Source organism: Bidens hawaiensis, unplaced genomic scaffold (genome assembly GCF_021521415.1).
Source record: "Bidens hawaiensis isolate Kalapana, Puna unplaced genomic scaffold, B.hawaiensis_p1.1 tig00002306_1, whole genome shotgun sequence".
Lineage (NCBI taxonomy): Eukaryota > Viridiplantae > Streptophyta > Magnoliopsida > Asterales > Asteraceae > Bidens > Bidens hawaiensis.
Window position 1 is genome coordinate 232,973 of NW_027491123.1, and position 25,278 is coordinate 258,250.

The 25,278-nt window shown below is 35.3% G+C and overlaps 4 protein-coding genes across 5 annotated transcripts; 3 read left to right on the plus strand and 1 right to left on the minus strand.

Annotated features, from left to right (window-relative positions):
- Positions 1 to 29: 29 nt before the first annotated feature.
- Positions 30 to 5,903, plus strand: LOC143615422 (putative protein phosphatase 2C member 13, mitochondrial). Of its 2 annotated transcripts, none has more exons than XM_077088548.1 (8): positions 30 to 164; positions 1,034 to 1,309; positions 2,246 to 2,373; positions 2,864 to 3,121; positions 3,195 to 3,281; positions 3,361 to 3,452; positions 4,708 to 4,782; positions 5,367 to 5,903. In XM_077088548.1, the coding sequence occupies exons 2-8, from the start codon at positions 1,059 to 1,061 to the stop codon at positions 5,712 to 5,714; spliced, it is 1,239 nt and encodes a 412-aa protein (XP_076944663.1). In that variant the 5' UTR covers positions 30 to 164; positions 1,034 to 1,058; the 3' UTR covers positions 5,715 to 5,903. The 2 variants fall into 2 exon arrangements, with proteins under 2 accessions (XP_076944663.1, XP_076944669.1); XM_077088554.1 differs by having other exon boundaries at positions 65 to 164; positions 1,039 to 1,309.
- Positions 5,904 to 11,002: 5,099 nt separating this feature from the next.
- Positions 11,003 to 13,935, plus strand: LOC143616310 (uncharacterized). The gene is made up of 2 exons (XM_077089179.1): positions 11,003 to 11,020; positions 11,982 to 13,935. Exon 2 carries the CDS (start codon positions 12,042 to 12,044, stop codon positions 13,881 to 13,883), a length of 1,842 nt encoding a protein of 613 aa, XP_076945294.1. The 5' UTR covers positions 11,003 to 11,020; positions 11,982 to 12,041; the 3' UTR covers positions 13,884 to 13,935.
- Positions 13,936 to 15,909: 1,974 nt separating this feature from the next.
- LOC143614808 (putative WRKY transcription factor 53) lies at positions 15,910 to 20,118 on the plus strand. Its single transcript, XM_077088134.1, has 3 exons — positions 15,910 to 16,267; positions 16,347 to 16,478; positions 19,656 to 20,118. Exons 1-3 carry the CDS (start codon positions 15,945 to 15,947, stop codon positions 20,116 to 20,118), a joined length of 918 nt encoding a protein of 305 aa, XP_076944249.1. The 5' UTR covers positions 15,910 to 15,944.
- Positions 20,119 to 20,961: 843 nt separating this feature from the next.
- LOC143615438 (transcription factor SPEECHLESS-like) lies at positions 20,962 to 24,031 on the minus strand. Its single transcript, XM_077088561.1, has 3 exons — positions 23,376 to 24,031; positions 22,449 to 22,958; positions 20,962 to 21,069 (listed from the first exon to the last, which is right to left on the minus strand). The coding sequence occupies exons 1-3, from the start codon at positions 23,751 to 23,753 to the stop codon at positions 21,004 to 21,006; spliced, it is 954 nt and encodes a 317-aa protein (XP_076944676.1). The 5' UTR covers positions 23,754 to 24,031; the 3' UTR covers positions 20,962 to 21,003.
- Positions 24,032 to 25,278: the final 1,247 nt, after the last annotated feature.

Consider the following 25,278-nt stretch of genomic DNA (forward strand, 5'->3'; position numbering starts at 1 on the left):
AACCTTCTCCTTTTTTACTCTTTTTCTTTCCAATTCTAGGGTTTCAGATTCTGATCTGGTATCTGTATCTGCATATATCTCTGATTCCGATCCTCCGCTTTTCTTCCTCATATCATATCATGCCGCTAGATCTGTTGCTTTTGGCCGCCACATCACTTTGAAAAGTAAGTCAGATTCATTCACATCACTTGTTTATTATTCAAGCCTTCAACTTCTGTTTAGCGATTTCATTACGACGTCTCTGTTTTCATTTTCAGAATGAATTATGTTGTATCATCAATGAATATGTTCATTTCGAAATGAAATTAGATCACCAGAGGGTGCATATGCAGACGATTATTACGATTTAGTTTCAATTTTCATAATATAGTTCGTATATCCAGTTGTGCTCCAGTTCACTCTGATTTGTGTAAAATTGCTTAGATCAGTTAGTGTTACTGATTCGGTAGACATTTGCATACGATTTACAAGGATTATCTCAATATCTCATTACGGAATGGCAAAATGATTAGATAAATAGCTGATATACACCGGACCACACGTAACGGATATAAAATTGATATAAAATGGAACTGGTAGAAACTGATGGTTCTAAACCAAACAAGCGGTAGGGCTGCGATGTTGAAACCGGAGACAAATTCTGAGATTCATGACTTTGGTTTGGAAATTGTGTCTTAGAACACCGCCTGACATGCCATGATTGAGCTGACATAGACGAATCGATTTAACTCATAATCCAATGAGATAAATTAACACACGTTTTTTTGAAACATAAACTCTCTCCCTTCATTTAGCATAATCGTTTCTTTTAATAAATGCTAATTACAAGAGAATAGAAAAACTACCTTTAACTCCGCTAAGTTAACTACTACTTTAAAGGAAATAAAGGTGTCTGAAATTTAAAAAAAGAAAACTGAAATGAAACTAATAAATTGAAATAATCTTCGATGGAATGTGGCTACATCAATAGCATGTATAGTAAAAGGAATGCATTAATGAGTTTTTGTAAACATTTTGGGTGGATGTTATGCAGAACAGACCAGCTTGTGGAATCTTAAATGGTATGCAGCAGTTATCTGAGGACAGCGATTCTGCAAGCTGGGAATATTCACAAAGTCACACCAGGGTTGGTGCCGTTTGCAAGTTTCCAAACAACTTTGAAGACTGCTTTTGTATCCTCTGATCGAATATTTTCATCTGTAAGGAGAATGATGGTGGATATGAGCGCAGGGGCAGGTCGTGGGCTTACTACCAACACTTCATCTGATAAGGATGATGATGGTGGCTTTGCTACTGGAGGATGGAAGAGGTGATATATTTTTTTTATTATTCTGTAAAAGTTGTCATACAGTGTATACGCTGTAGTTCTATTTGTCCAACTTTTAACATGAAAGTGTTCTTGTGCGTGGATATGCTAATGTGAAAGGGTCGGCATGCAATTATAGATGGGAACTTTGGATGATCAAATATTTCTTATATTGATACATATCCATTTGTCATGGCATATTTCTTTACTGGTTTTTTATTAGGGTTTATTGGATTTTAATAATCCCTATTGACTGGTATTGACCGATAATAATCCCTATTCATTTTATCACCACTGGTGGTCCCAAATTTAAAAAAGTTGCCCCCTAGTGGTCCCCCGTTAAAAATGACTTAACGGCGTTATACTTTTTTCTGAATTTCAAACTATTGTTTTAGGGCTTTTGATCGGAAGGAGGATACAAGTCGATGGATGTAAAACTTAGCTCGAAACGGTGATCCAGACGAATTGATTTTTGTTAATTTTAAGATCAAACACCCGAATTGAAGCATTATTTCGTCGTTTTGGAGCACCGTTTTGAACGAAGTATTAAATCAATCGACTCGTATCCTCTTTCCGATCAAAAGCCCTAAAACAATAGTTTGAAATTTGGGAAAAAGTATAACGCCGTTAGTCATTTTTAACGGGGGACCATTGGGGGCCAACTTTTTTAAATTTGGGACCGCCAGTGGTGATAAAATGATTAGGGATTATTATCGGCCAATATCAGTCAATAGGGATTATTAAAATCCAATAAACCTTTTATTAGTGTTGACGAATTGGTTAGGTTGTTTCATTGATCAAACAAGAAAGTAGTTGTTTGTTTACTGATGAATGGAAACTTTGGATGTTAATTAATTTTCATCTCTGAGTTATGTATAACATGGCTGTGTTTCATACTTTCATTTTCTTGTGATTACTTACGTGTCTTGACCCTGACAGCGAAGATGGAAAATTAATCTGCGGTTATTCAAGTTTTAGAGGTAAAAGAGCTAGCATGGAGGATTTCTATGATGTCAACACTTGCAAGATAAATGGGCAGACCGTCTGCCTATTTGGGATATTTGATGGTTAGTTATATTCTGTACTTAAAATAACATCCTTAAACTTGTTCAACATTATTGCTTTGGTTTTGTTTTTTCCAGAAAATTAAATCATCATTTAAAACCATTACTTGAAAAATTCAGTGAAGTACTTGAATCAGTTATATCTTCTACATAAGTAATGAACGCTGCATAAATATATTTCAAAATAGGAAAAAATTTCGTTAATGATTGATACACAAGAGCTGATCTTCTTATTCAAGAACATGCTCCTTTGAGACCCGTCAATTTTAACAATGGGTTCTTTAATCAAAATCATGCATGCATTTTCACCTAATGAACCTGGTTCTGAACACAGCAGGCAGTGTGGACTGCTACCTTCCAGAAGGAGATTGGAAACTTAGTATCAGCAGACATATACCTTGCAACTTCATTAAGCGTCCTATTTATCATTGCTGAGGAGTAGACCTTATGCTTAATTTCTATTTCTTACTGGAATACGGTTAGTTTTGTGTAGGTCATGGTGGTTCACGCGCAGCTGAGTATTTGAAGGAAAATCTTTTTAAGAACCTAATGAATCATCCAGAATTTATGACAAATACCAAATTAGCCATAAGTGAGACTTATCAACAGACTGACTCTGAGTTTTTGGAGGTGGGAAAAGATATGTTCCGTGACGATGGTTCTACTGCTTCAACTGCGGTTTTGGTTGGAAATCATTTGTATGTTGCTAATGTTGGTGATTCTAGGACTGTCATATCAAAGGCAGGAAAAGGTAATTTATTTCTAGATTATTTTCTTATTTTTTGAGAATGAATAATTGAATATTCAAATTATTCAATTGGCAGCTATTCCTCTATCTGATGATCATAAACCAAATAGAAGTGATGAGAGGAAGAGGATTGAAAATGCTGGTGGGGTTGTCATGTGGGCAGGTGAGGCGGCATTGTGGCGACTGGCAATATTATTAATTGTGTTTTTACTTCCAGTTTTTCATTTTTATGTTTTTCTTAGGTACATGGAGGGTTGGGGGTGTTTTAGCAATGTCACGTGCTTTTGGAAACCGTATGTTGAAGCAGTTTGTTGTGGCAGAACCTGAAATCCAGGTAACCATTAAACCGTTACTACTTTTTTTTTTCTGTTGATTTAGTTTGACATAAGTGACAATTTTGTGTGATTTATACTTGTGTTCATTTGGATCATATAGTGATTATACATTGTTAGAACTTAGAAATTTCTTGGTATTGAAACACTGATATATGTACGCCTCTTTAGTCTTCATTGCAGTTATCCTTTTGGGCTTTTGTCTTATAATATATGTTGCGCGTTTTTGTGATATCTTTTGAATATCACGACATGTACTTTTAGGGAAGGTTTTTTTTTTTTTCCGGTTAAAGTAACTTATTTATCTTAGAAATAATTAATAAACTGAAGTGGAACTAGTATGATTGAGAAAGGAAAGCCAAGATCTCGTATACTTTTCTCTATGGTGGGTAAATTAAAAGCTATAATATGATTTGCGTTTATGTACATGCATCAATACGTATGTATACACACACTACCATTAACTATACATTATGTTCAAAGAAATGAACTTCCCGGTGTCTTTGGCGTTATAAAGCATTAGTTTTATTATGCATATAGATAAATACACAAATATGTAGACACGTGATACATACATATAGTGACTATATACATAGAGAAATACACATATACTTTATGTGTATATGACGTTCATTACAAAAGATCATCAGTGACCAATGAATTATGAATCCACAGTCTAGGCATGAGTGAGTAATGATCCGACCCAACGTATAAGTTTTAACCATTATACTAACATGAATTATAATCATCAAACTTTTAAGTGTGACAGGTATCTAGAAAATGTTTCTAAAGTTGGATGACATTTTAATGAGTAGCCGACTTTTGCAAACAATACTTTTAGAATGTTGTCATAATAAATCTTAGTTGCACTATCGTCTCTTTTAAAATTCCTTGACCAGTAAGCATTTGAGTCAGTGATAACTAATTAACTAATTGTAACCAACTATGTCATCTCAACTGTTATATTTATTCCTGCTTTAGTAAGTGTTTTACAAATAACAATTTACATGTAGTATTCATAACTAAAGAAAACATTAGATGTTACACACATCTTGTAGATTTACAAAAAAATATCTTCGCATCATAGTTTAACACACTTCAAAAGTGTGGTTTACTTATCGTTGGTCTGCCATTAAAAAATGTTTTTCTTTTTTATAGGTAAATTTTCAGCCATTTCAGATTGATAATCTAAAAAATCATTAATATTAAATACTATAGGATCGGAATACCAATTATTGTGTGTTTTCATGGTTACAGGAACAAGAACTTGATGAAGAATTTGAATTGCTTGTTCTTGCAAGTGATGGTCTTTGGGATGTTGTACCTAATGAGGTATCTTATTAATGTTAATATATTATAGGGACAACTTCGTAGAATAGTAACCAAGTTTCAAGTTTGTTCCAATTAAGTCACTTATATTTTATTTTGTCTCAATTAGGTCACTAAACTTTCAATTTTGTCTCAATTAAGTCACTCAACTTTCAATGTGTCCCAATTAGGTCACTCAACTTTCAATTTAAGCTCAATTAGGTCACTCAACTTTCAATATATGCTAATACTATGTTTTTTCCCTTCATATTATATGTTTATAAATAACTTAAACGTCATTAAAACCAACACTTTTTTATTGTTTGTCAGTAAATTAAATGTATCGCTTACGATAATATAATAGCCGTCCCTCTCGTTTAACAACAGAAATTGAAATTTAAGTGACCTAATTGAGACAAACTGAAAGTTGAGTGACCTGGTTGGGACAAAACAAAATATGAGTGACCTAATTGGAACAAACTTGAAACTTGGTTACTATTCTATAGTGTTATCCATATATTATACTAACCCTTTTTTTTATTTCGAAATCTTGAGTTTGTATTAAAACTTTAATACGATAAAGATGCTGACGGGTGCATAACTGCCAGGATGCTGTTTCACTGGCACTGTTGGAAGAAGAACCTGAGTCGGCTGCTAGAAAGTTGGTGGAGACCGCTTTTAGCCGAGGAAGTGCTGACAATATCACCTGCATTGTAGTGAGGTTTTACCATGATAACGCAACTGAAACAGAAACCAAAACAGAACCTGAAATGGCAACTGAACTGGAAACTGAAGCCGAACCTGAGACTACAACTGAAACAACCACCAAAACCGAACATGAGACTATAGCTGAACCAGCAACCAAAACCGAACCTGAGACTGCAACTGAACCAGAAACCAAAACTGAACCCGAGACTTCAACCGAACCAGAAGCCAAAACTGAACCACAAACCTAAAACCGAACAAGAAACCAATAGTGGGTTGGTGAGGTGGTTGCTAGGGGTGTTTCTCATAGAAAGACTTGAATGCTTATTGTCATACCGTCTGTTGTCGTCGTAATTTTGTTTCTGTTGCTGGGTTTTATTAATCCTACAATTTTATTGTTATGATAATAATGACCTCATTTCATTTTTGTGAATTCTTTTTTTTTTAATATCATGCGACCTTAGTTTAATTCAAAACAGATCTCTTCACATTTCGGTAATTGTTAAATGCTTTGAGTTGTTTATTGCTTTATGACTTTTAACCTATATAGACGAAAAGAAATTTTCCAACGGAAAACATGAAACATTTAATCCAATAGGGCTATTAAAATAAAACCTCCCTCAGAAGTGTACAACAGTGTGCCTGTTGTATTACATGGGGCGTAAGGTATAAAATCAAATTCGTATGTTATAGTCTGTTATATCAACAGCCAACAGGTAATTAGAGTTTGTTATATTATACAGGTCATATGATAGAGCGAAAATAACACATAGGATGCATGCGATATTAGCGGTTCAATCACATGGGTTTTTTTTTTGTTAAACACATAATACAAGTTGTATGATTTGCCTCTCATGTATGCATTCCATGATGTTAGTGGTTCGGTTAGAGGTGCACAAAAAACCCGAATCCGGAACCGGACCTGAAAAAAAACCCGGAACCGGTTTTTTTTAAACCCGGGTATTTTATACCCGAACCCGAACCTACCCGTAGGGCACGGATAGGGTATGACTTTCAATGCTGAAACCCGAACCTGAACCCGTACCCGATATAAACCCGATAATACCCGAAACCCGGTTCTAGTTACACCCGAAACCCGGTTCTAGTTATACCCAAAACCCGGGTTTTTTGCATACCCGAACTGGATTTTTTTGCATACCTAATATTAGTGTTTGTGCACATGTGTCTGTGTGACAATTGACAATGGTTGTGTGGCTACCCACAGATCTATAGCCGTTCTTCGATGGATCTTTTTTGAAGCACATATTTGATATAACTATTTTGTTTAGAGCAACGTCATTTGATATATCAAATAACAATTTAAAACACGTAAAATATATGTTTTTTTATATCATTGTTTAGTTATTTACATATGTTTGAATTATATTTGAATGAACTTTGAAGTTTGTATGCAAAAAAATGGAGTTATAATAAAAAAACAAAGTAGGCCCGTTAACAGAAGAATGTTGTAGAAAATTGGTTTTTTAATACCCAGAAATAGGGCATTCAAATACCCGGAAAATGGGTTTTTTCAATACCCGAAAATAGGGTATTCAAATACCCGGGTATTGAAAACCCGGTTCAATACCCGACCCGGACCCGGTACATAGGATTGGGTTTTTCATGCCAATACCCGGACCCAAACCCGACCCGGTTATTACTAATACCCGATTTTCCAATACTCGATTATACCCGTACCCGGTTCCATACCCGAACCCGGTTTTTTTTAATACCCGATTTGTGCACCCCTAGGTTTAGTCACATGTTTTTTTGGTTAGACAAACACATAATACGAGTCCTATGATTTGCTTCTCATGTAACACATATGACCCCTTATTTTTCGCTTGTCATATGATCCTTATGACACGTCATTTGTGTTTTATGATCTGTTGAACACACAGCTTGATCACAACTCATTAATCCATCAATCACTTTACAAACTATTTAACATGATTGACTCATCTAAATAAACGAGCAACAAAGATTATGTCCAAGTTACACAAATGTAAGTGTGTTTATGTAAGGTTGTTTTAAGAAAAAAAAGTATACATGGGTCATGTTTGGGTACATCAATTCAAACTATCAACCCAAAATATGTCAATCCATTAATCCGACATAACATCCTACTAATAAACACTGCTGTTTAAATCTTTAAATAATATGATTTTATTTAAACCTACCATCTATTTTAACTTAAAAATATGCATTATAAAACATATAACGTGAAAACCTAAAATTAGTGTATTTTAACTTTTAACAGGAGGTGTAGTAGTAACTATTAAGCATTTGGGTTCGTCTGGCGTAAGTCTTAGGTTCGATTTTAAAAACCTCCCACCACAACTTACTTTAACCTCCTTGAAGCCCACATGACCAGTGTAGGACGCATCTAACATGATCTTATTAGCTAACATCTATTGACAGACCCAATAATATTTCCGACATGGTTTATATAAAAAAATGAGTTAATTACTCATTTATGTGGTTTGCCCTTATTGCCACTTTGGCCCTTAAGTTTGAGAAATTACATGTGTGCACCATGTTGTTTTGAAAGCATAACCGGAATTGTCTTTGGAATGGATGACGTTAATTTTTCCAATTAAGTGCATATGAAATGACTACAATACCCTTAAGGACCAAAGCAAACCATAAAGACCATCAGAGTAATTAACTCTTAAATAGTTAAATGTATATCTATTGTAGGCCCACAATAGTTGAAGTGGTCGGAAATTGAGCTTGCCGGCCGGAAAAATGTTGGCCAAGATGATGTGGTTATGGGCCAAAATAATACACATTTAAGAGTCAATTACTCTGATGATCCACATGGTTTGCTTTGTCTTAAAGGGTATTTTAGTCCTTTCACATGTATTTGATTGAAAAACTAACTCCATTTAAATACCATCCGTGTTACACTTTCGTAATAGACTAGAGCATGCATTATAATTTATCAAACTTAAGAACAAAACTTACAATACGCGCAAATCACATAGACCATCCGAGTCAATCTCTCTATATAATAAAAGAATGGATTTTTCACCAAACTCCTACTTTTCATCAAATGGCTTCAAATTGCCACATGACATTTTTTCCTAATAATGTAATCTTTTCCCTTTTTTTTTCATTAATCAAAATAAATCTCACATGACATTTTTCCCTAATAATGTAATCTTTCCTTTTTTTTTTCATTAATCAAAATAAACAACATATGCGATCTTTCCATCCAACTGTTGATGCAGGAGTGCTTATGTAGGAGTTGACACCTGTTATGAGGTCCTTGGTTTTCAATATGCAACTCAAGATGAGGTATTTCTCATATTCAGTATGTTTGGAGCTTACAACTAATTGATCATATCACCATATTTATAAATTGTTATATGTTTAGAGCTTATAACTAAACAAGCATATGACTTTAAAGTGTGCTTCAACTGTCAAATTGTATATAATTTGTACTTTTCGAGCTTTAATGCTGCTGGAAATTTGGAGGTTTGGAGCTTATAAATAATCGAGCATATAACTTTCCAGTGTTATGAAGTTTTTGGAACTGAACAAGATTAATATGCTCCCATCTTTAATAATTAAAGGTTTGTTTTAGCTTAATTTAACTTTAAATTAAATACTTCGAATTAATAAATTATCAAAAAAACTGTTAAGTTTGCTAAAATAAAAACAAAGCAGGTTGCATATTTGATAAGTGTTACTTTTAAACATTTGAATGTGGTCTACTGTTGGCTGGTGTGAAACTACTGGGTGAACCATGAACCACCATTTCTGTAGTACATAATTTGTATCAAATTTCACTCTTTTTTTATTTATATTTTTTTGTCAAATCTGTAGATTTTTTTTATCTAAAGGTTCAGTTGGGGTCAGCAGATGTTTCGAATCAAAGTTAAAAAAATTCATATTCAAGGGTGTTTTCAGGCAATACAAATAATTTTATTATGTCAAAAATTTGATTTCGGTTTTGTTTCAAAACGAAACAAAATCGTTTTGAGTTATTGAAAAATTACGGGTTATTTCAAAAACTTACAATTTCAAATAACGGGGTTAACAACTGACAAGTTTACACCATTTCTAAAATAAGATGAATTATCAATTATTTGCTTACAATAATCATATTTGCTTGGTTTTTTTAACTGTTAAGATGAGTTCTAGATCATAGTTTGTTTTTTTTTTGTTATTTAAAGCTTCTTACAAAACTCACATTTACCGTTCATCCTTGTGTTCAATTTATCCTTTTGATGTAAATTTAAGTTATAATGATTGACTTTGTCATTTTCATATCTAAGGTCTAAAGAGTGTCTGCAAATTTAGTTCATTTTGTTTGTAAGTCTCATCAACAACTGGTACAAGCTAAATTTGCACAAATTGCAACATGAGTAATAATAAATATAAAAAACCCCATATAGCCTGAGGTTAAACGTCAACCCCCCCCCCCCCCCTCTCCGTTTTTTTTTTCTAAAATCATGTGGATACTCAATTATATTCAAGTGCTTTTATTAGCTTTGAAGTATTTAACATTTGATGCAGGTTCAATCAATTGTTTGTAAGTTATTCATGCACATCATATTTTTTTATATTATCTTTATACTTCATAATCAATGTTTGCTCTCCAGATTCAAAAATTTTGGTGAAGTATATGGTATATCCGGATTTCACGTAATTAATCAACCCAAATTCTATTTGGTTTTTGTTTCAGTTTTAAGCTTCTTGAATTTGGTTCTGGTTTTCAGCTTCAAAAGAAAAAATTCTAACCTGAATTTCAAGTGCGATTTTTTTAAAAAAAATTCATTATTTTGTTGTCTTATCTCTTTAATTGTTGTCTTTAAATCAACATGCCCTAACCCGGCCCGCCTTGAACAGAGCCCATTCCTTTAGAATTTATTAGAAATAATTTTTAAAAGAAAAGATACGGATGCTAATGTGAATGCTCTTAATCCTATCATTTATAAAACTCTTAAATATGATAAAGATAAACACTCCAATAATTATGTTATCGGGAGATCCCTATAGTTATGTTATATGGAGATCCCTATAATTATGTTATCTGGCTTTCATTTAACTTTTTTTCCAGTGGATCACTGGATTGGTTCATCAATTTCTTTTGTTGATGAACGATTTTTTGTACGTAAATTCAATAGCCATTTTTAGTGTTTAGCAATTCTTTTTTCAACGACGAATATTGTTCAACATGCATGAATGGATATTGTAATATGTTATTTCTTTTTTGCATTTCTTTTATTCTCTAATTTTCCTCGAGGTTTATGGGATCATGTTTTTGTATATTTGTTGATAATTACGTTTTAGTCTAAATTTTGACAAGCCCGTGTATCACACGGGTTCTAACCTAGTAAATAATATAATAATTGGAAAGGGACCTTAACCATGGTTAAAAAAGCTAACCCAAGTTAAGTTAATTGAGTAGATCAACCTTGTTGGTAATTTTAAAAGCCATTTCATTTCATGCCTAATTGAAGGCCCATTCTTCTTCTTCTTGAGTCAAACCTTGTATTTGTCGCACAAACAATAATCAAATCGTCTATGCTGATTCGTATGTTAACTGGTAATTTACTCTAATTCCTCTTTGGTTTCACTCACATTTCCCCAATTTTGAATCTAGGGCTCAATTACGCTGTTTTAGGGTTTTTATTAATACAGCTCTTTTGATTTTTAGTTCGTTGTCATGATTTGCTCAGGCCTTTTTTATTTTTTCTTCTATTGCATCACAAGTTATTAATTTTGGATTTTAGTTTAGTTTAGTTCTTTTTGCGAATTTTTAAATCTAGGGTTCAATTGAAACCCTAAAACTGTTTGAAATCAGTATGAGTTAGTTCCGAGGCCAGACGGACGGTAGGCGGCCGGGCACTGAGTGCTAGTAACCCTTTGGTTTGGGGCCAGGCACCTTGTTCGAACCCGAGTTTGAGTTATGAGTAATCTAATTGTGATGTAACTGCTTACCTAATTGAAGAGATACTCATTTCATTTTTATTTATTCTATAAAAAGCATAGTTATTTAGTTATTAAATGCGTTAGGCGCATGGGCCTAGGCGCAAGGCCCAAAAAATGCGAGGGCCTGAAAAAAGAACGCACTTGAATAAAAAATAAAAAATATATTATGTATATGAGTAATAATATTATTCTTCAAATAATAAAATAAATAAAAGCTATCATATAACATTTAATATCATCTAATTAGCACCAAAAGTTCTAAAAGATTCTAGATACAAATGTAATTTCAGAAGTTGAATAACAAAATGTTGAATGTAATTCCTTTGACCTCTCCTAGATCTAAGTTTCAATAGCACTCCTTGTGTTTCTTTTGCTTGGCTTTTTTCTTTTCATGCTCTTGTCCTAGACAATGCCGAAGCGCTTGCCTAGGAACTAGAAGCACATTTATATATTGAACATTGCCTGGAAAAATGGGCCTAGACGCAAGAAGCGAGGCTTTTAATAACTATGATGAAAAGAAGCCATTTACAACCATTAAGGTTGAATTAGTTTTCTTGATTTTGGTTCTACCGCAGGTACTTTGACCCAACAGTTTATCACAAAGCAAAAGACTTTCACTTTTAGCATCAAAACTCATGGAATGCAATAAAGACGAGGCGATTAGGGCAAAGACAATCGCCGAGAATAAATTATCTAATAAAGATTATGCAGGTGCAAAGAAATTCATCATCAAGGCCCAAAACCTATATCATGGGCTCGATGGTGTGTCTCAAATGTTAACCATTCTTGATGTGTATATTGCCTCGGAAAATAAAGTAAGTGGAGAAACAGATTGGTATGGGATTCTTGGTGCAAACCCTAATGATGATGATGAAACAATTAGGAAACATTACCGAAAGTTGGCTCTTATGTTGCACCCTGATAAAAACAAGTCAATAGGTGCGGATGGTGCATTCAAACTTCTTTCAGAAGCATGGAGTTTGTTGTCTGATAAACTCAAAAGATTAGCTTATAACCAAAGGAGGAGTAATAAAAAGCTTCAACCACAAAGTGGCGGCGGCGCCCCACCGCCACCAGCTGCCAGTAGAGTCAACAGTTTTGCAAAACAAGCCACCACAAAGCCAAACAATCCGGCTGCACGGACTGATACTTTTTGGACCATTTGTCATGGATGCAAGATGCATTATGAGTATCTTAACTTATATCGCAATCATACGCTTCTTTGTCCCAACTGTCGGCAGCCTTTTCTAGCCAAGGAAATGCCACCACCTTCCAACCTTCCAAAGTCAACTCAGTCAGTCAAGTCAACTCAGTCAACTGCTCCTCAACGACATCAGAATACAAACAATCATGCAAGAGCCGCTCAAAATCCTGGCCCACCACCATCATCTGGGTTTAGCACTGACCCGTCTATTGCTTCAAAAGCAGCAAGTGTTATTAAACAAGTTAATGACAGACTTAAACGAGAACGTGAAGAATTATATTCCGTGTGGCCCTCAAAAAAGAGAGAAACCAATGATGTTAAAGTCTATCATCACATGTCAACAGGTAATGGTAATACAGGAAATATTTATGGGTTTTCTGGTATAAATAATTCAATAAATAGAAGTAGAGAATTAAACCCTTTTGAGACTCGACACATGCTGATGAAAAAGGCTAAATCCGAGATTCTCAAAAAAGTAAAAGAATGGGATTCTATGGAAAATTCACAAGTCGAGGTAAGTCAAACAGCAGACGAGCAAGAACAAGAAGAACCTGCAATGAGCGTTCCCGACCCCGATTTTCACGAATTTGACCTTGATCGAACAGAAAATTCGTTTGACGATAACCAGGTTTGGTCTGCTTATGATGATGATGACGGAATGCCTCGTTTCTATGCGTTAATCCACAAAGTTCTTTCAAGAAAACCACTGAAGATGAAAATAAGTTGGTTAAACTCAAAAACCACCTCAGAATTCGGCTCGTTTGACTGGTTAGGTTACGGTTTTCGCAAGACGTTAGGGGAATTTAGAATCGGGAGACATGAAATCAACACGTCTCTAAATTCATTCTCTCAAAAAGTCGAGTGGATAAAATCTCCACGTGGGTCTGTTATTATTCTCCCTAAAAAAGGGCAAGTGTGGGCCCTTTACAGAAACTGGTCCCGAGATTGGAACGAGAGCGTTCCAGATGATGTGATTCATAAGTATGATATGGTGCAAGTTCTTGAAGACTACAATGAAGAACTAGGCGTCACTTTTAAGCCTCTTGTCAAGTTTTCTGGATTTAGGACTGTTTTTCATCCACATACATACCATACTGAAGTGAAAGTGATTCCAAAAGAAGAAATGTTTAGATTCTCACATCAAGTCCCGAAGTACCTGTTGACAGGCTCGGAGGCCCATAATTCCCCGAAAGATTGCCTTGAGCTCGATCCAGCAGCTACACCGTTGGATCTTATTCTGGAATCAACGACCAAGATTTCACAACAAAGATGATGATAATGAATAATGTGGAGACAGATAGTGAAGGTAAGTTTACTTTTTTGTTATGAGAGAAATGTGAGGAATAGTTTAGTTTTGTATGGAGGGTATTTGTTCTTTATATTATTTTTATAAAGTTTATAATGGGCTAACCATTTGTGAGAGGGTGGGGTGGAGTTGGGGTTGGGAATTTGACATTCATTTCATGGTATAGAACACAATGTATTGGAAATATTTTGTATGATTAGTTAGTTCCTAAATCATGGACTAACTCTGTTTCTGCATTTAAACTGTATATGTTCATACCCCTTTTACAATTTAGCTTTTTTTTTTCTTCTGCATTAGATTTACATATAGAGCTGATTTATGTTTAAATTTTGGGTACTAGAAACCTTGAAGAGAAAATACTGTATAAATATGGAAATACCTTAACGCTGTATGGCACGGTGCGCCTCACGCTTTTTAAACCAAGCAGGGGGAGTTGTGTTAGAGTTTTTGGTTTACATTTACTTAAACTACTTACAGGTGACGGCTTTAAGGTTTAAGGTCTGTCTTAAACTATAAGAAAATGACTGTGAACTATAAGAAAATGATCGTGAACCCATTGTTATGCCAAGTGCCGTCTTTGAGAATTTTTAAGTATACGGGTATTTTTATTGGGTTAAAAATTAAATTTTAAATGTGCTTATTGAGTTATGATTTGGGCGTAACTTTTTTTTAATGAAAATGGGCTTATATGAATTACGTAATTGGGTTATAACATGAACAATAAATATTTTTTTTATATATACATCATATATTTAGTTTTTTAAAAATATTTTAGGCCTACCGGGGTGATCGGGCTCCCCGCCCACCCTCAAAGGCGACACTAGTTCTTCCCTCTGTCACCGTGAGTACACAAAAGAATTTTAAATTTAACCACTAAACAATTGGACTTCATTTGTCCCCTAAAAATATAGGCGTTGGATAAAGAACTAGAACCTGACTTGTAAGTAAGAAATTAAATAAAAGGTTACTGTCAGTGTTAGAGATTATTTAGATTATTCTTCAATCTGATGATGCCATCACTGATCAAGCCTTTGACGAAATGATATCGCATCCCAACTGTCATGTTGTTGATAAAGCAACGCATTTCTGGGTTTGTTCCTCCCACTTTGAAAATGTCGTCGTAGTTCTTTTAATGTCTCTTTACAACCACCTAGGCCAGCATTAGTATGATCTCTCGCATTTTCCCTTTAAAACACAATTCAATCTTTGATGTACCATTTAGATATCTGAGTAGCCACTTCACTACTTCTGCATGCTTACTCCTTGGATTAGACATAAACCGGCTAACTACTCCGATTGCGTGTGCTATATCTGGTCTTTTGCATACCGTATCATACATGAGGCACCAATAACCGGTGCCTACGGGACTTTAGCCATCTATGTTTTTGTTTCTTTGGTCTTTGGAGACTGATATTTGGAAATTTTGAAATGGCTTCCCAAAAGTGTGCTTATAGGCTTGGTCTTCTTACTATTCATGCCTTCCACAAATAACAATAGCAAGTACAATAGATTTGTTCAAATCATAAGTAAAAAAATCTACTTTTTTTTTTGAACGACTAACTTTCTACATTTTATAAGGTTTGAATCTATGACCTTCTATTTCACACCTTAACCATCTTACCATTCAAACATAAAAAAAAAATCTAATGTTATATCTTTTCCAAACATTACAACAATAAAAAAAAGTTCTACCCGTCACAAATAAAATGCATCATCAATAATAATAATAAAGTAGAACTCAAATAGCTACGACATCTATTTAATTATTTTATAAATAAAACTATAATATTATAATAATAAAGTTACTAATATGATTGGAAAAGAGAAGTGGTCAACAAGATACTCTTAATCCTAATTCCACTTCAGTTCCAATCACACTAAAACTTTGACTTTCTCCATTTTGAAAATCAACTCGTTTTCTTTGGTCAATATCCCCCTTATATTTATGTCCGAAAATAATACTCCCCCTCTCACACATGCAAAATAGTGATTTGGTCCAACTCATTATTTTTGTAAGGAAAAGCCAACATGGATCAAACACGAGTCGTTACCGAGTTGACTCAAGGGAAGGAGTTTGCAATGCAACTCAAGATTCACCTTGACAACGCTTCGTCGTCTAAAGAGTTACAACATGTTTTGATCAATAGCATCCTCGTTTCATATGAAAAAACTTTATCTTTACTCACCACTCGTGGGCTCAATCCGAATGCTAGTAACAATGAGTCATGTTCACAGGCCGGAACGAGTACCACAAGGATAGGATCACAAGTTTCCTTTAGTGAAAGCCCATGCAACGAACAAGTAAACCGCGAGTTTAAAGATCCTAATCACAAAAATTCAAGTGCCAAGAGGTAGTTATCCTTATGCCTTTATGCTTAAATATAAATAATTGTTTTCTAAACTCATTTATCGTATCCATGTATTTTGTAGGAAGAGTAATATGGAAAAGTGGAAGAATCAAGTCCATGTAAAGGGAGACATGGGGGTTGAGGAAGCTCTTGATGACGGATTTGATTGGAGAAAGTATGGCCAAAAAGACATTTTTGGCGCCAAACATCCGAGGTATGCATTAATTGCATTAATTAGAGTTTATATAAATCTTAACTTATTGATTGAAGAAACGCATGAGAAACAAATTTTTTTTTTTGTTCACTAAAATGCATGATATTGAAATTTGTTTGTTATTTTGAAAACGAGTTGACTCGAATAGTAATCATACTATTTAATCTGGTTTAAAACATTTTTGCTATTGACATGAAGGAAAAAACATCACAGAGATAAATAGTTTTGTATTTTGCCTTTTCAAACTACAAATTTATATTCATTTCAAATTTGATATATTATTATTTTAAAATCAAACACACGATAACGAGAAGTCCATATCCTGCAACTTTGCAAGTGGCGTGGGGGACCCAAGTCTTCTCATAAGGCTGAGGGGTGTGGGGGGCTCCAGCCAATAATATTGTGACGTGTGGCAGAGAGAGAAACTTGATAAGATGGGTGTTGGTTGTGGTGCTCGCGCCCCTGGCCCTAGTGTGGAGGGGCGCGAGAGGGGGCGCGAGCGGTTTATTTTTTTATTTTTTTATAAATGTATTAAAAAAACGTATTATTAAAAAAACAAGAAATTATTTAAAAAAACACACATTTTTTTGAAAATTCATAATAAAAAAAAACATACTAAAAATTAAACAAACAATAATATTTAATAATAAAACTAATCTAATACAAGATCATCTGGTCGCCTCGCCCACAAATGTTCAACCAACTCATGTCGAAGCTCCCCGTGTATCTCATGGCTCTTGATATTTGCTATGTTATGAAGTTTTTGTTGATCACTGATTGTGGACGGTTGTGGCGGAATGTCACCTTGGTAGTTTTGGCATATAGCTTTGCCCTCGTCTTCTAACGTCATGTTGTGTAGGATAAGACACGTGTAGACGACGTCCATTATCCTCTCCCGAGTCCAATAACGTATCGGGTTCGCTAGAACATAATATTGTTTTTTTATAGCTCCAAAAGCTCTTTCAATATCTTTTCTAGCAGACTCTTGCTTCTTCGTAAAATACTTCCGTTTGTCGGCGATTGGATCTGTAAAAGCTTGAACTAACACAGCCCATTCGTTGTAAATACCATCGACCAGATAGTACCCGTACTTGAAGAGTTCTCCATTTGCAACAAAAGATTGAGGTGGTTCAACCCCGTCGATAAGGTCGTTGATCAAATGTGACTGATCGATAACATTAAGGTCGTTATTTGACCCAGCAACACCAAAAAAAGCATGCCAAAACCAAAGATCCTGTGACACCGCCGCCTCAAGTATGAGGGTCGGCCCTTCATGATCACCACGGTGGAACTGACCTCGCCAGGCCGTTGGACACATAGCCCATCCAACATGCGTACAATCGATGCTACCTAGCATCCCAGGAAAACCATGTTTTTCTGCGTGCACCTCATATATGCGTTGGATGTCATACGTTGTAGGTTTACGCAGATATCTCCGAGCGTAAGTCGATATGACTCCTACGTACAATATATATTACAAAATGTAATAAATATTTAATAAAAAGTAAAATTAATGTTTTTTACCTTGGCAGAAAAAATGAAGGGATTCACGTGCAACCCTTTTCGACATCTGTAAATACTCATCCAAAGCGTCCGACGAGATGCCGTACGCTAATTGACGGATAGCAGCCGTGCATTTTTGAAGAGGGGTAAAACCGGGAAGACCCCTAGCATCCTCCCTTTGTTGAAAAAAGGGATACCGTGCCTCTAAATCACTCGCTATACGCGTGAACAATTGCCTGCTCATTCGAAAACGAGTTCGAAAATCCGACTCCGCGTATACCGGTTGAGGGCTAAAATAATGCCTCATCAAAGTATCGTTAGCACCCGATCGATCACGATCACGAGGTGGTGCTCTAACCCTCGGGAGTCGGGGTTGATGGGCTTGATTTTGCAAGAGATTGACCACGGTTGCGGTCAAAACTCCCCCTACATGAAGAAGCAAATCATCCTCTTCGGAGGAGTCGGAATCAGACGAGTACGACGACATTATTTTTAAAAAAAAAATTGGGACGATGGGTTGTTTTTGGATATTTTTTTGAAGTTGTGGTAATTGATTTATATGAAATGGGTTATATATAGGAAAAAAATTTTGGGTTTTATAAAGGAGTTTGGGATATTATATATGAGTTTGGAGATTGAAGTTGTGTTTGATATGGTTAAAATGGGTTGATTTAGGGGTATTATATAGGATTTTGTAAAGGTTTTTTTAAAAAAAAACCCGAGCTCAACGGCTCTTTTGGGTGGGCCCACCAGCTTTTCCTCTCTCTTCTCCCGCGATCACCCTTGCGCCCGCCTGGAAATCCGCGCTCGCGCCCCTCTCGCGCCTCGGTGGTGTGGTGCTCGCGCCCCGGGGCGCGAGCGGATGGCCTCACGCGCCCTTTCTCGCGCTCCACACCCCTCAGCCTAATAGAGGCTAATTCATTTGATTAATATTCAAATTGATTTTGATTTATAAAGTTGATATCAATTATGATGATAGCCTTAAATAAATGGTATCCACTTGTGCTAGAATTTATGTTACCTTGCTGCTTAAATTTTTCTTTACACTGGATTATATTATATGAGTTGAACAACTTAACCCGAATTTTACATGCTTACTTAAATAGGTTATTTGGTGTCACAAACTCAAAATCTTCTTATTAATCAAAAGGATAAACCCGTAATACAAACATATCTTTGATACAAAGCAAACCAAATATGAAATCAGCAAAACGATCTTAGATCGTAAACCCAAAACAAGACCTGATCCGGACTAATACGAAAGATAACCGTTTTGATATAAAACCTGAAAGTCAAACGGCTGATGATCGCTCTGATGTAGATTGGCCCTTAATATTGATATTGAGTGATAGAATCTTCATTGATGAATATGGAGACTAAGATCAGATGTAACACCGTTACTTTTTCCGCATTCCCCTTTTTAAGTGTACCAGTCATAAACAAACTTAAGCCCACGAACTGCCACAAGTCCATATCCCTCAATGTTCCATCAGGCTCGTTAATCAGCATAAGCCCATATACAAAACACAAAATAAACATTTATAAGCCCACATACCTTTTGGATACAAATTGAAAGAATGAATGCACTACATATTTTAACATGAATCCAAATCTGTTAATTAAACAAAATCTTTATGAAACGTCTAATGAGTTTATTTTTATGTTGCGCTGCAGAGGCTATTATAGATGTACTCATCGCCAATTACAAGGTTGTCTTGCAACCAAACAAGTGCAAAAACTCGACGAGGTTTCAAGCATCTTTGACGTCACCTATCATGGAAGTCACACATGTATTCCTGAATCTCAATCAGCCTCGACACCGCGAAACCAATCCCTCCAATTCTTTGAAACCGTACCTGCATCGTTTTACTTCCCTTCATCGTCTAACAATCTGCCATTGCATGATAACACTTTTGACCGTGGCTTGACATCGAGCTCCACCTTTTCCCTAGAGTCAGAACTCCGAGTTGAGAGAAACCGGAGGACAACGAATTCAGATCCTGCACTAATTGACCACGTTTCAGCTGATCAAACATCTACAAAGTCTCATACTGTTGATGTGGGCTTTTCATTTGATCAAATGGAATTTGCTAATGGCTTCAATTTTGATCACTCGATATTTTATAATTACGAGTAGCATGTTTGTTTTTTATTATTGTGTACTATAGACCAATTTTCACGCTAGTAACAAGGTATAATGACTAGACTTTTAACAAATGTCAAAAGAATTATATTTTAGGTATGTATCTTAAATATGTGGTTTGTGATACTTGTATTATCTTAATTTTCAACTTGGAAAATTTTGTAACAAAAAATTATAGATTTACTGTTAAGTGTTAACAACTGCACAATATGAATGCTATAGGTCATGTTTAATTAACATATATTATTTCTAATTATGACCTGTTTATAATAGAATTCTATCTTGAGTTTTCTAAACTTCTTGTAGGTCCTGATAAGGATAGTTTCATAAATTATATAATTACATTTTCAAATTAAAGTATTTCATAGGTTAAACGAAATCCATAATTATCGGATAAGATAGAAAAATTTCTGCAAAGAATTGAATGTTCTTTTATGATACATTAGAAGTGTTCATTCGTTGCGTGCAATGATAAAATCTGTCCAGATGATACCTTAACCATTCATCATGTACATTGAATAAACATAAAAGGATCGAAGATGAAGTTAAAAATTACAAATGAGAAATACATGTGTTATCTAATATTCTAACTAATCAAACAAGAAATAAAGGTCACAACTTATCGAGTAACAGTTACATTGTTAGATCGATTAGTTACTAATCTTATTCAAATACTTTCTTACAATAATCGAGATAGATGTTGTTAGGGTTCTAAACCGTTTTACCTTCCTTACTTGGATCAATAGATGACGCTATCTACTCCAATTAATATACATCATGCCCAAGACATCAAACATGATAACATGACACCACGTATTGGATATGATAATCTGTTAGCACGAAGTTAGCGTAATCTGAAAATTTGAACCGAATGATGTACTAGCTAAAAATGAGCTGAATGTGTTGTGCGAGGTCCTCCGCACTTAGCTTGCATTCAATTCCAATCTATCAAAATAAATAAAAGGCCATAAATCAACACGCACCCTCGTTTATTGGCAACTATAAGTATTAAAAATTAGAGAAATATAAAAAAAGAACGTAAACTATTTTTTTATACGAAAAAGTACTTAACGTATGTTTATTTAATGCTGTAACGGTAACATGACTCCAATAAGAATAAGCCGCCTTTAATTTGGAGCAGCAGGTTTTGGTTCCAAGACTGTTACTGCCAGTATAAACTTAATAGCTAGCCAACCTTTGTTTATATATATACATTTTAAAATTGGGTTCATACTGGTTTATATTATAACATTTTATTGTACATAGAGTTATAAATAAAGGGAAATAAATGTTTAAGATGGTACACTTGTATGGCCATTTTATCATTTAACTTGTTGAGTTAATGTCTGTACCCTATCTGTTACCTTATTGTTGTTACCTTACCTCTTCATCTCCAGAATCTACTGAACCTCCTTTATTACACTCTGTGACTTATTTTTTATGTCGTTTCTGTATGCAGTGCATTGTGTGTGAGCTACATAAAAACAAATTTCATGAACCATAAATCTATGTACAGTAATGTTTCACAGCCATATTTGTCAACACACCTAATAAGTGATCAAATGGTCCACCAAAATAAAACATGAAGAGAATAATGGTGTCTTCTTCTCCATACATTAAATTACTCAGTCCTCTCTCCAATTATTTTCTTTCAAGTTTATGTCAAATAAATTTTTTTTTTCTAAACAACATTTGGGACTATCTCTAAAAGTGAGCATTCCCGAGACAGTATGCCAACCGTTCATTTTGATTTTGACGCCCAGGTGTAATTCACCCAGAACATTATTAAGGAGGAAACCCACCCATGTGGGACGTCTTAAGTTAGGTTTTGAACCTCAGATCATAAGATCCCAAGCCTTAATCATCACCCTCATACAACTAGACCAGAAGGCCAATTGCTATGTCAAATAATTAAATTTGAAAACCTTAAAATTTGGCTTTCCTTGGGAAATTTGCAATACCATTTTACAGCAATGGTAACGCAGACAAAACATAACTAGACACAAATTTTAATTGGTAAAAGATTAACTACTTACTAAATTAATTATTAATTTGGACAACCATATATTTTAATTTGATGGTACTTGAATACATATATAGTTAATTCTTAATATATGTTGTAAAACTTGGACTGTTAGGTGATAGCTAAAGTTAGGTTTCTAAATTTAGTACATAACATAAAAGAACAAAAAGGTGATTAATTTAGGTTTCCCTAAAAGCAGATCATAGAAGAATAACATTAAAGGGCATAATAAGTGTGCATGCAAATCATGTAAATGAGTATGCTTTTAAGGAAACTAAAGAGTCTTTAGAGATAGGTTTACCTTAATGGTAAATGAGTTAACCAGTCTTTCATCAACAGTGTTGATCGTAGCCTCGAGGATTTCAAGAGACAAGTCTTCTAGAGCCGATATTATCTTTGTTACTTGCCCAGGTAACCGCGGTGATACAGTCTTTAGAAGAAGATTAGCCCCTGAGAACTTGACCTCAACATCAGCAATGGATGACCTCGAGTTAGCAACAAGCTCATTAATGGTGTCAGAATTTGAAGAATAAGAAGGTGAAGCTGGTGTGGTATTAGCCATGGATGATGATAATCTGTGCCTGTATGGGCTTGCCGATTGTTGGGTTCTCGGGCTAATCGGCAAGCTTGGCCTCGGGCTCAAAGGCGACTTTCTTGGACTTGGAGGTATAGTTCGAGGACTTGATAATAGCCTTGGACTCAATACATCACTATACACCTTTCTTTGCTTCTTTGCTTCTAAAGATTGTAACACTTGTTGCAATTCAGTGATGAAGTTGATAACCCCTCCTATTATTGATGCTTGGTCACCCTCAAGTTTGCATAAACACAACATAAGGAGAGTTTATCAAAAGAAATTTAAGATTGTATGTTACAGACTTACAGTTACACCACCAACATCTGATTTCACACCATCAACGGCCGTCCACAAAACACTCAAATGGCCGTTTTGGATTAAAAAAAGTCAAACTATGAAAATTATTAGTCAGAACGGCCGTCCAACCAATATCCAGACAGTCGTTCTGAGCATAAAAAGTCACACTTTGAAAATTTTTGTCAGAATGGCCGTTTGGGCAATAGCCGTCAAACTTTGGAACTTTTTGATTAAAACGGCTGTCCAACCCCTATTTGGACAGCTGTTTGAAACGGTGTGAGATTAAATATTGTTAGACGGGTGTCTATAGGTACCCCATATAGAAAGATAACAAATGAGAGTGAAGTACGATACCCTCTTAACATAAAAACAAGGCATCAGTGACCGGAGAACCGCTAAGTTCTCGTTCATCTGCTTCCTACGGTTCTTCTCCACCGTAACATGATTTGTCTTCAACGGCCCATCCGAGTTTTCATTACCTTCTTCCAAAGGCAATGACACTTTTTGCCTCTTGGTTCTTGGTGAAAATGCCTCAACCGCCGACTTCGGGGAAACTAACTGATCCAAACCACTGTCGGTGATATCACAACTCGTCTCATCTAGAGTATTCAAGGTCATGTATTCATCAGAAACACCCTCCAACGCCTCAAGAATACCGAATATGTCGTCTGGAGATGTTACTCCGGCCGAAGGTCCTACGAAATCAGGTAACGAAAAAGACTCACAATTCATTTTGATGGTTTAGAAGTACTAAATAAAATGTGAAGACAAGAAACAAACGGGTGGTGTTAACTGTTAAGTTGTTAACTATTAACTTGATTTGTATAAAAATATAGTAGCTAGGTTATAGGAAGAAATCTAGGGAGAGCATGAAAGATGGTGCTTGTTGGAATCTAGTGAAGATCAAGGGTAGAGAAATGCCAAAAACAGGAAATATTAATAGGCATCTGAATATTGATGGAGACTTATCTATCGACATCATCTTCTCTCTCTCTCAGCCATGAATTTTAGTGAAATATTAGGGTGCTAGGAGTGGGTCCGAAAGAAGCCCGGATGGGCTCGAAGCAGCCGGAACATTGGCCCGGCTCCTTTGGTATTGAATATTTTGTTCTCGGATCAATGAATACATGCTGAGGATGTTTCCGAGTGACACGGTCATATACTCACATGACTGTTGAATGTGAGTACCGTTTCGGTCGAATTAAAAAAAAGAAAAAGAAACTGAAACTTGTTTGTTTTGTTTATAGATTATACCGTTTAACCAACATAAACCATTCAATATTCTCTCTACACATAACATTTCTAAGGGGTGTTTGGGATTGCTTATTTTCATCAACTTATACTTATTAACTTTTTAAAAAGAAATAAGGTGTTTGCGATTGTTTTTGATGTAAGAAAGAATTAATAAGTTACACTTGTGTAACTTATTGAAAAGTTATACGGAGGTAAAATAAGGAATCCACCCCCCCTCCCCTCCCCCCTCCCCCCAAAAAAAAACACTCTTTAGCTTTCTCTTCTAACAAAAACATAGATCCCCACTGAGCTAAAAATAGTTCGAAGAAATCGAACGCCAATAGTTCTCATGACGTTCAACCGACTCAACATACAGGTCAAATGCCATCAGAGTGGGAAGACGTTCACCATATAGCTACTCCACCTGTAACACCCTAAATTTTAAAATAACTTTATTGCGGAAAATACGCCCAAAAATTTCTTTCTATGTCTAAGACATCTTACACTTACAATATTTATTTACTTTACAAAATAAAGATTTCCAACGTTACCTTTATAATGTATTGCAAAAACATTAGGCTAAATGCAGTCCACAAAATATGATTTAGACTTAGAAAATTGTGTGTCGATGTCCGTCCCGAGCGCTTGATCTTTCCCCGGGTGGTTCCACTATTAAACTCACAACATCAATGTTCTTTATTATTTCCGTAAGATCTAAACTCGCAGCTGATCGCCTTGGTGTGTCATTTACATGTGAATACACGTACACCACATCTAATCATTAGCATATCCTAAGTAAGTTAACCACCTAATAAAAGTATATTGAAAACCCGAGACGATTCGTGCAAAACTTCCATTGGCGAAAGGCAGTGTCAAACGGGCGTAGGATACGTCACACTAGCGTAGAGTACGCCACAACTCGCGTAGGATACGCCTGTCTTGGGTTTGCAGCCCATTATTTTTTATTGTTATTCGACTTGCTCGTTCAATCTCGAGCCTTCCATACCTGAGCCTTCCATACCTG

Bases quoted from the DNA above. Each gene is read 5' to 3' on its own strand.
- LOC143615422 (XM_077088548.1), top strand. From the start codon at position 1,059: ATGGTATGCAGCAGTTATCTGAGGACAGCGATTCTGCAAGCTGGGAAT. The intron at 1,310-2,245 runs GTGATATATTTT...TGACCCTGACAG, and splicing joins GCTACTGGAGGATGGAAGAG to CGAAGATGGAAAATTAATCT. The intron at 4,783-5,366 runs GTATCTTATTAA...CATAACTGCCAG, and splicing joins GGGATGTTGTACCTAATGAG to GATGCTGTTTCACTGGCACT.
- LOC143616310 (XM_077089179.1), top strand. From the start codon at position 12,042: ATGGAATGCAATAAAGACGAGGCGATTAGGGCAAAGACAATCGCCGAG.
- LOC143614808 (XM_077088134.1), top strand. From the start codon at position 15,945: ATGGATCAAACACGAGTCGTTACCGAGTTGACTCAAGGGAAGGAGTTT. The intron at 16,268-16,346 runs GTAGTTATCCTT...TGTATTTTGTAG, and splicing joins AAAAATTCAAGTGCCAAGAG to GAAGAGTAATATGGAAAAGT. The intron at 16,479-19,655 runs GTATGCATTAAT...GTTGCGCTGCAG, and splicing joins TTTGGCGCCAAACATCCGAG to AGGCTATTATAGATGTACTC.
- LOC143615438 (XM_077088561.1), bottom strand. From the start codon at position 23,753: ATGAATTGTGAGTCTTTTTCGTTACCTGATTTCGTAGGACCTTCGGCC. The intron at 22,959-23,375 runs GTATCGTACTTC...TGCAAACTTGAG, and splicing joins CTTGTTTTTATGTTAAGAGG to GGTGACCAAGCATCAATAAT. The intron at 21,070-22,448 runs GTAAACCTATCT...TTATTTTGATAG, and splicing joins TTAACTCATTTACCATTAAG to ATTGGAATTGAATGCAAGCT.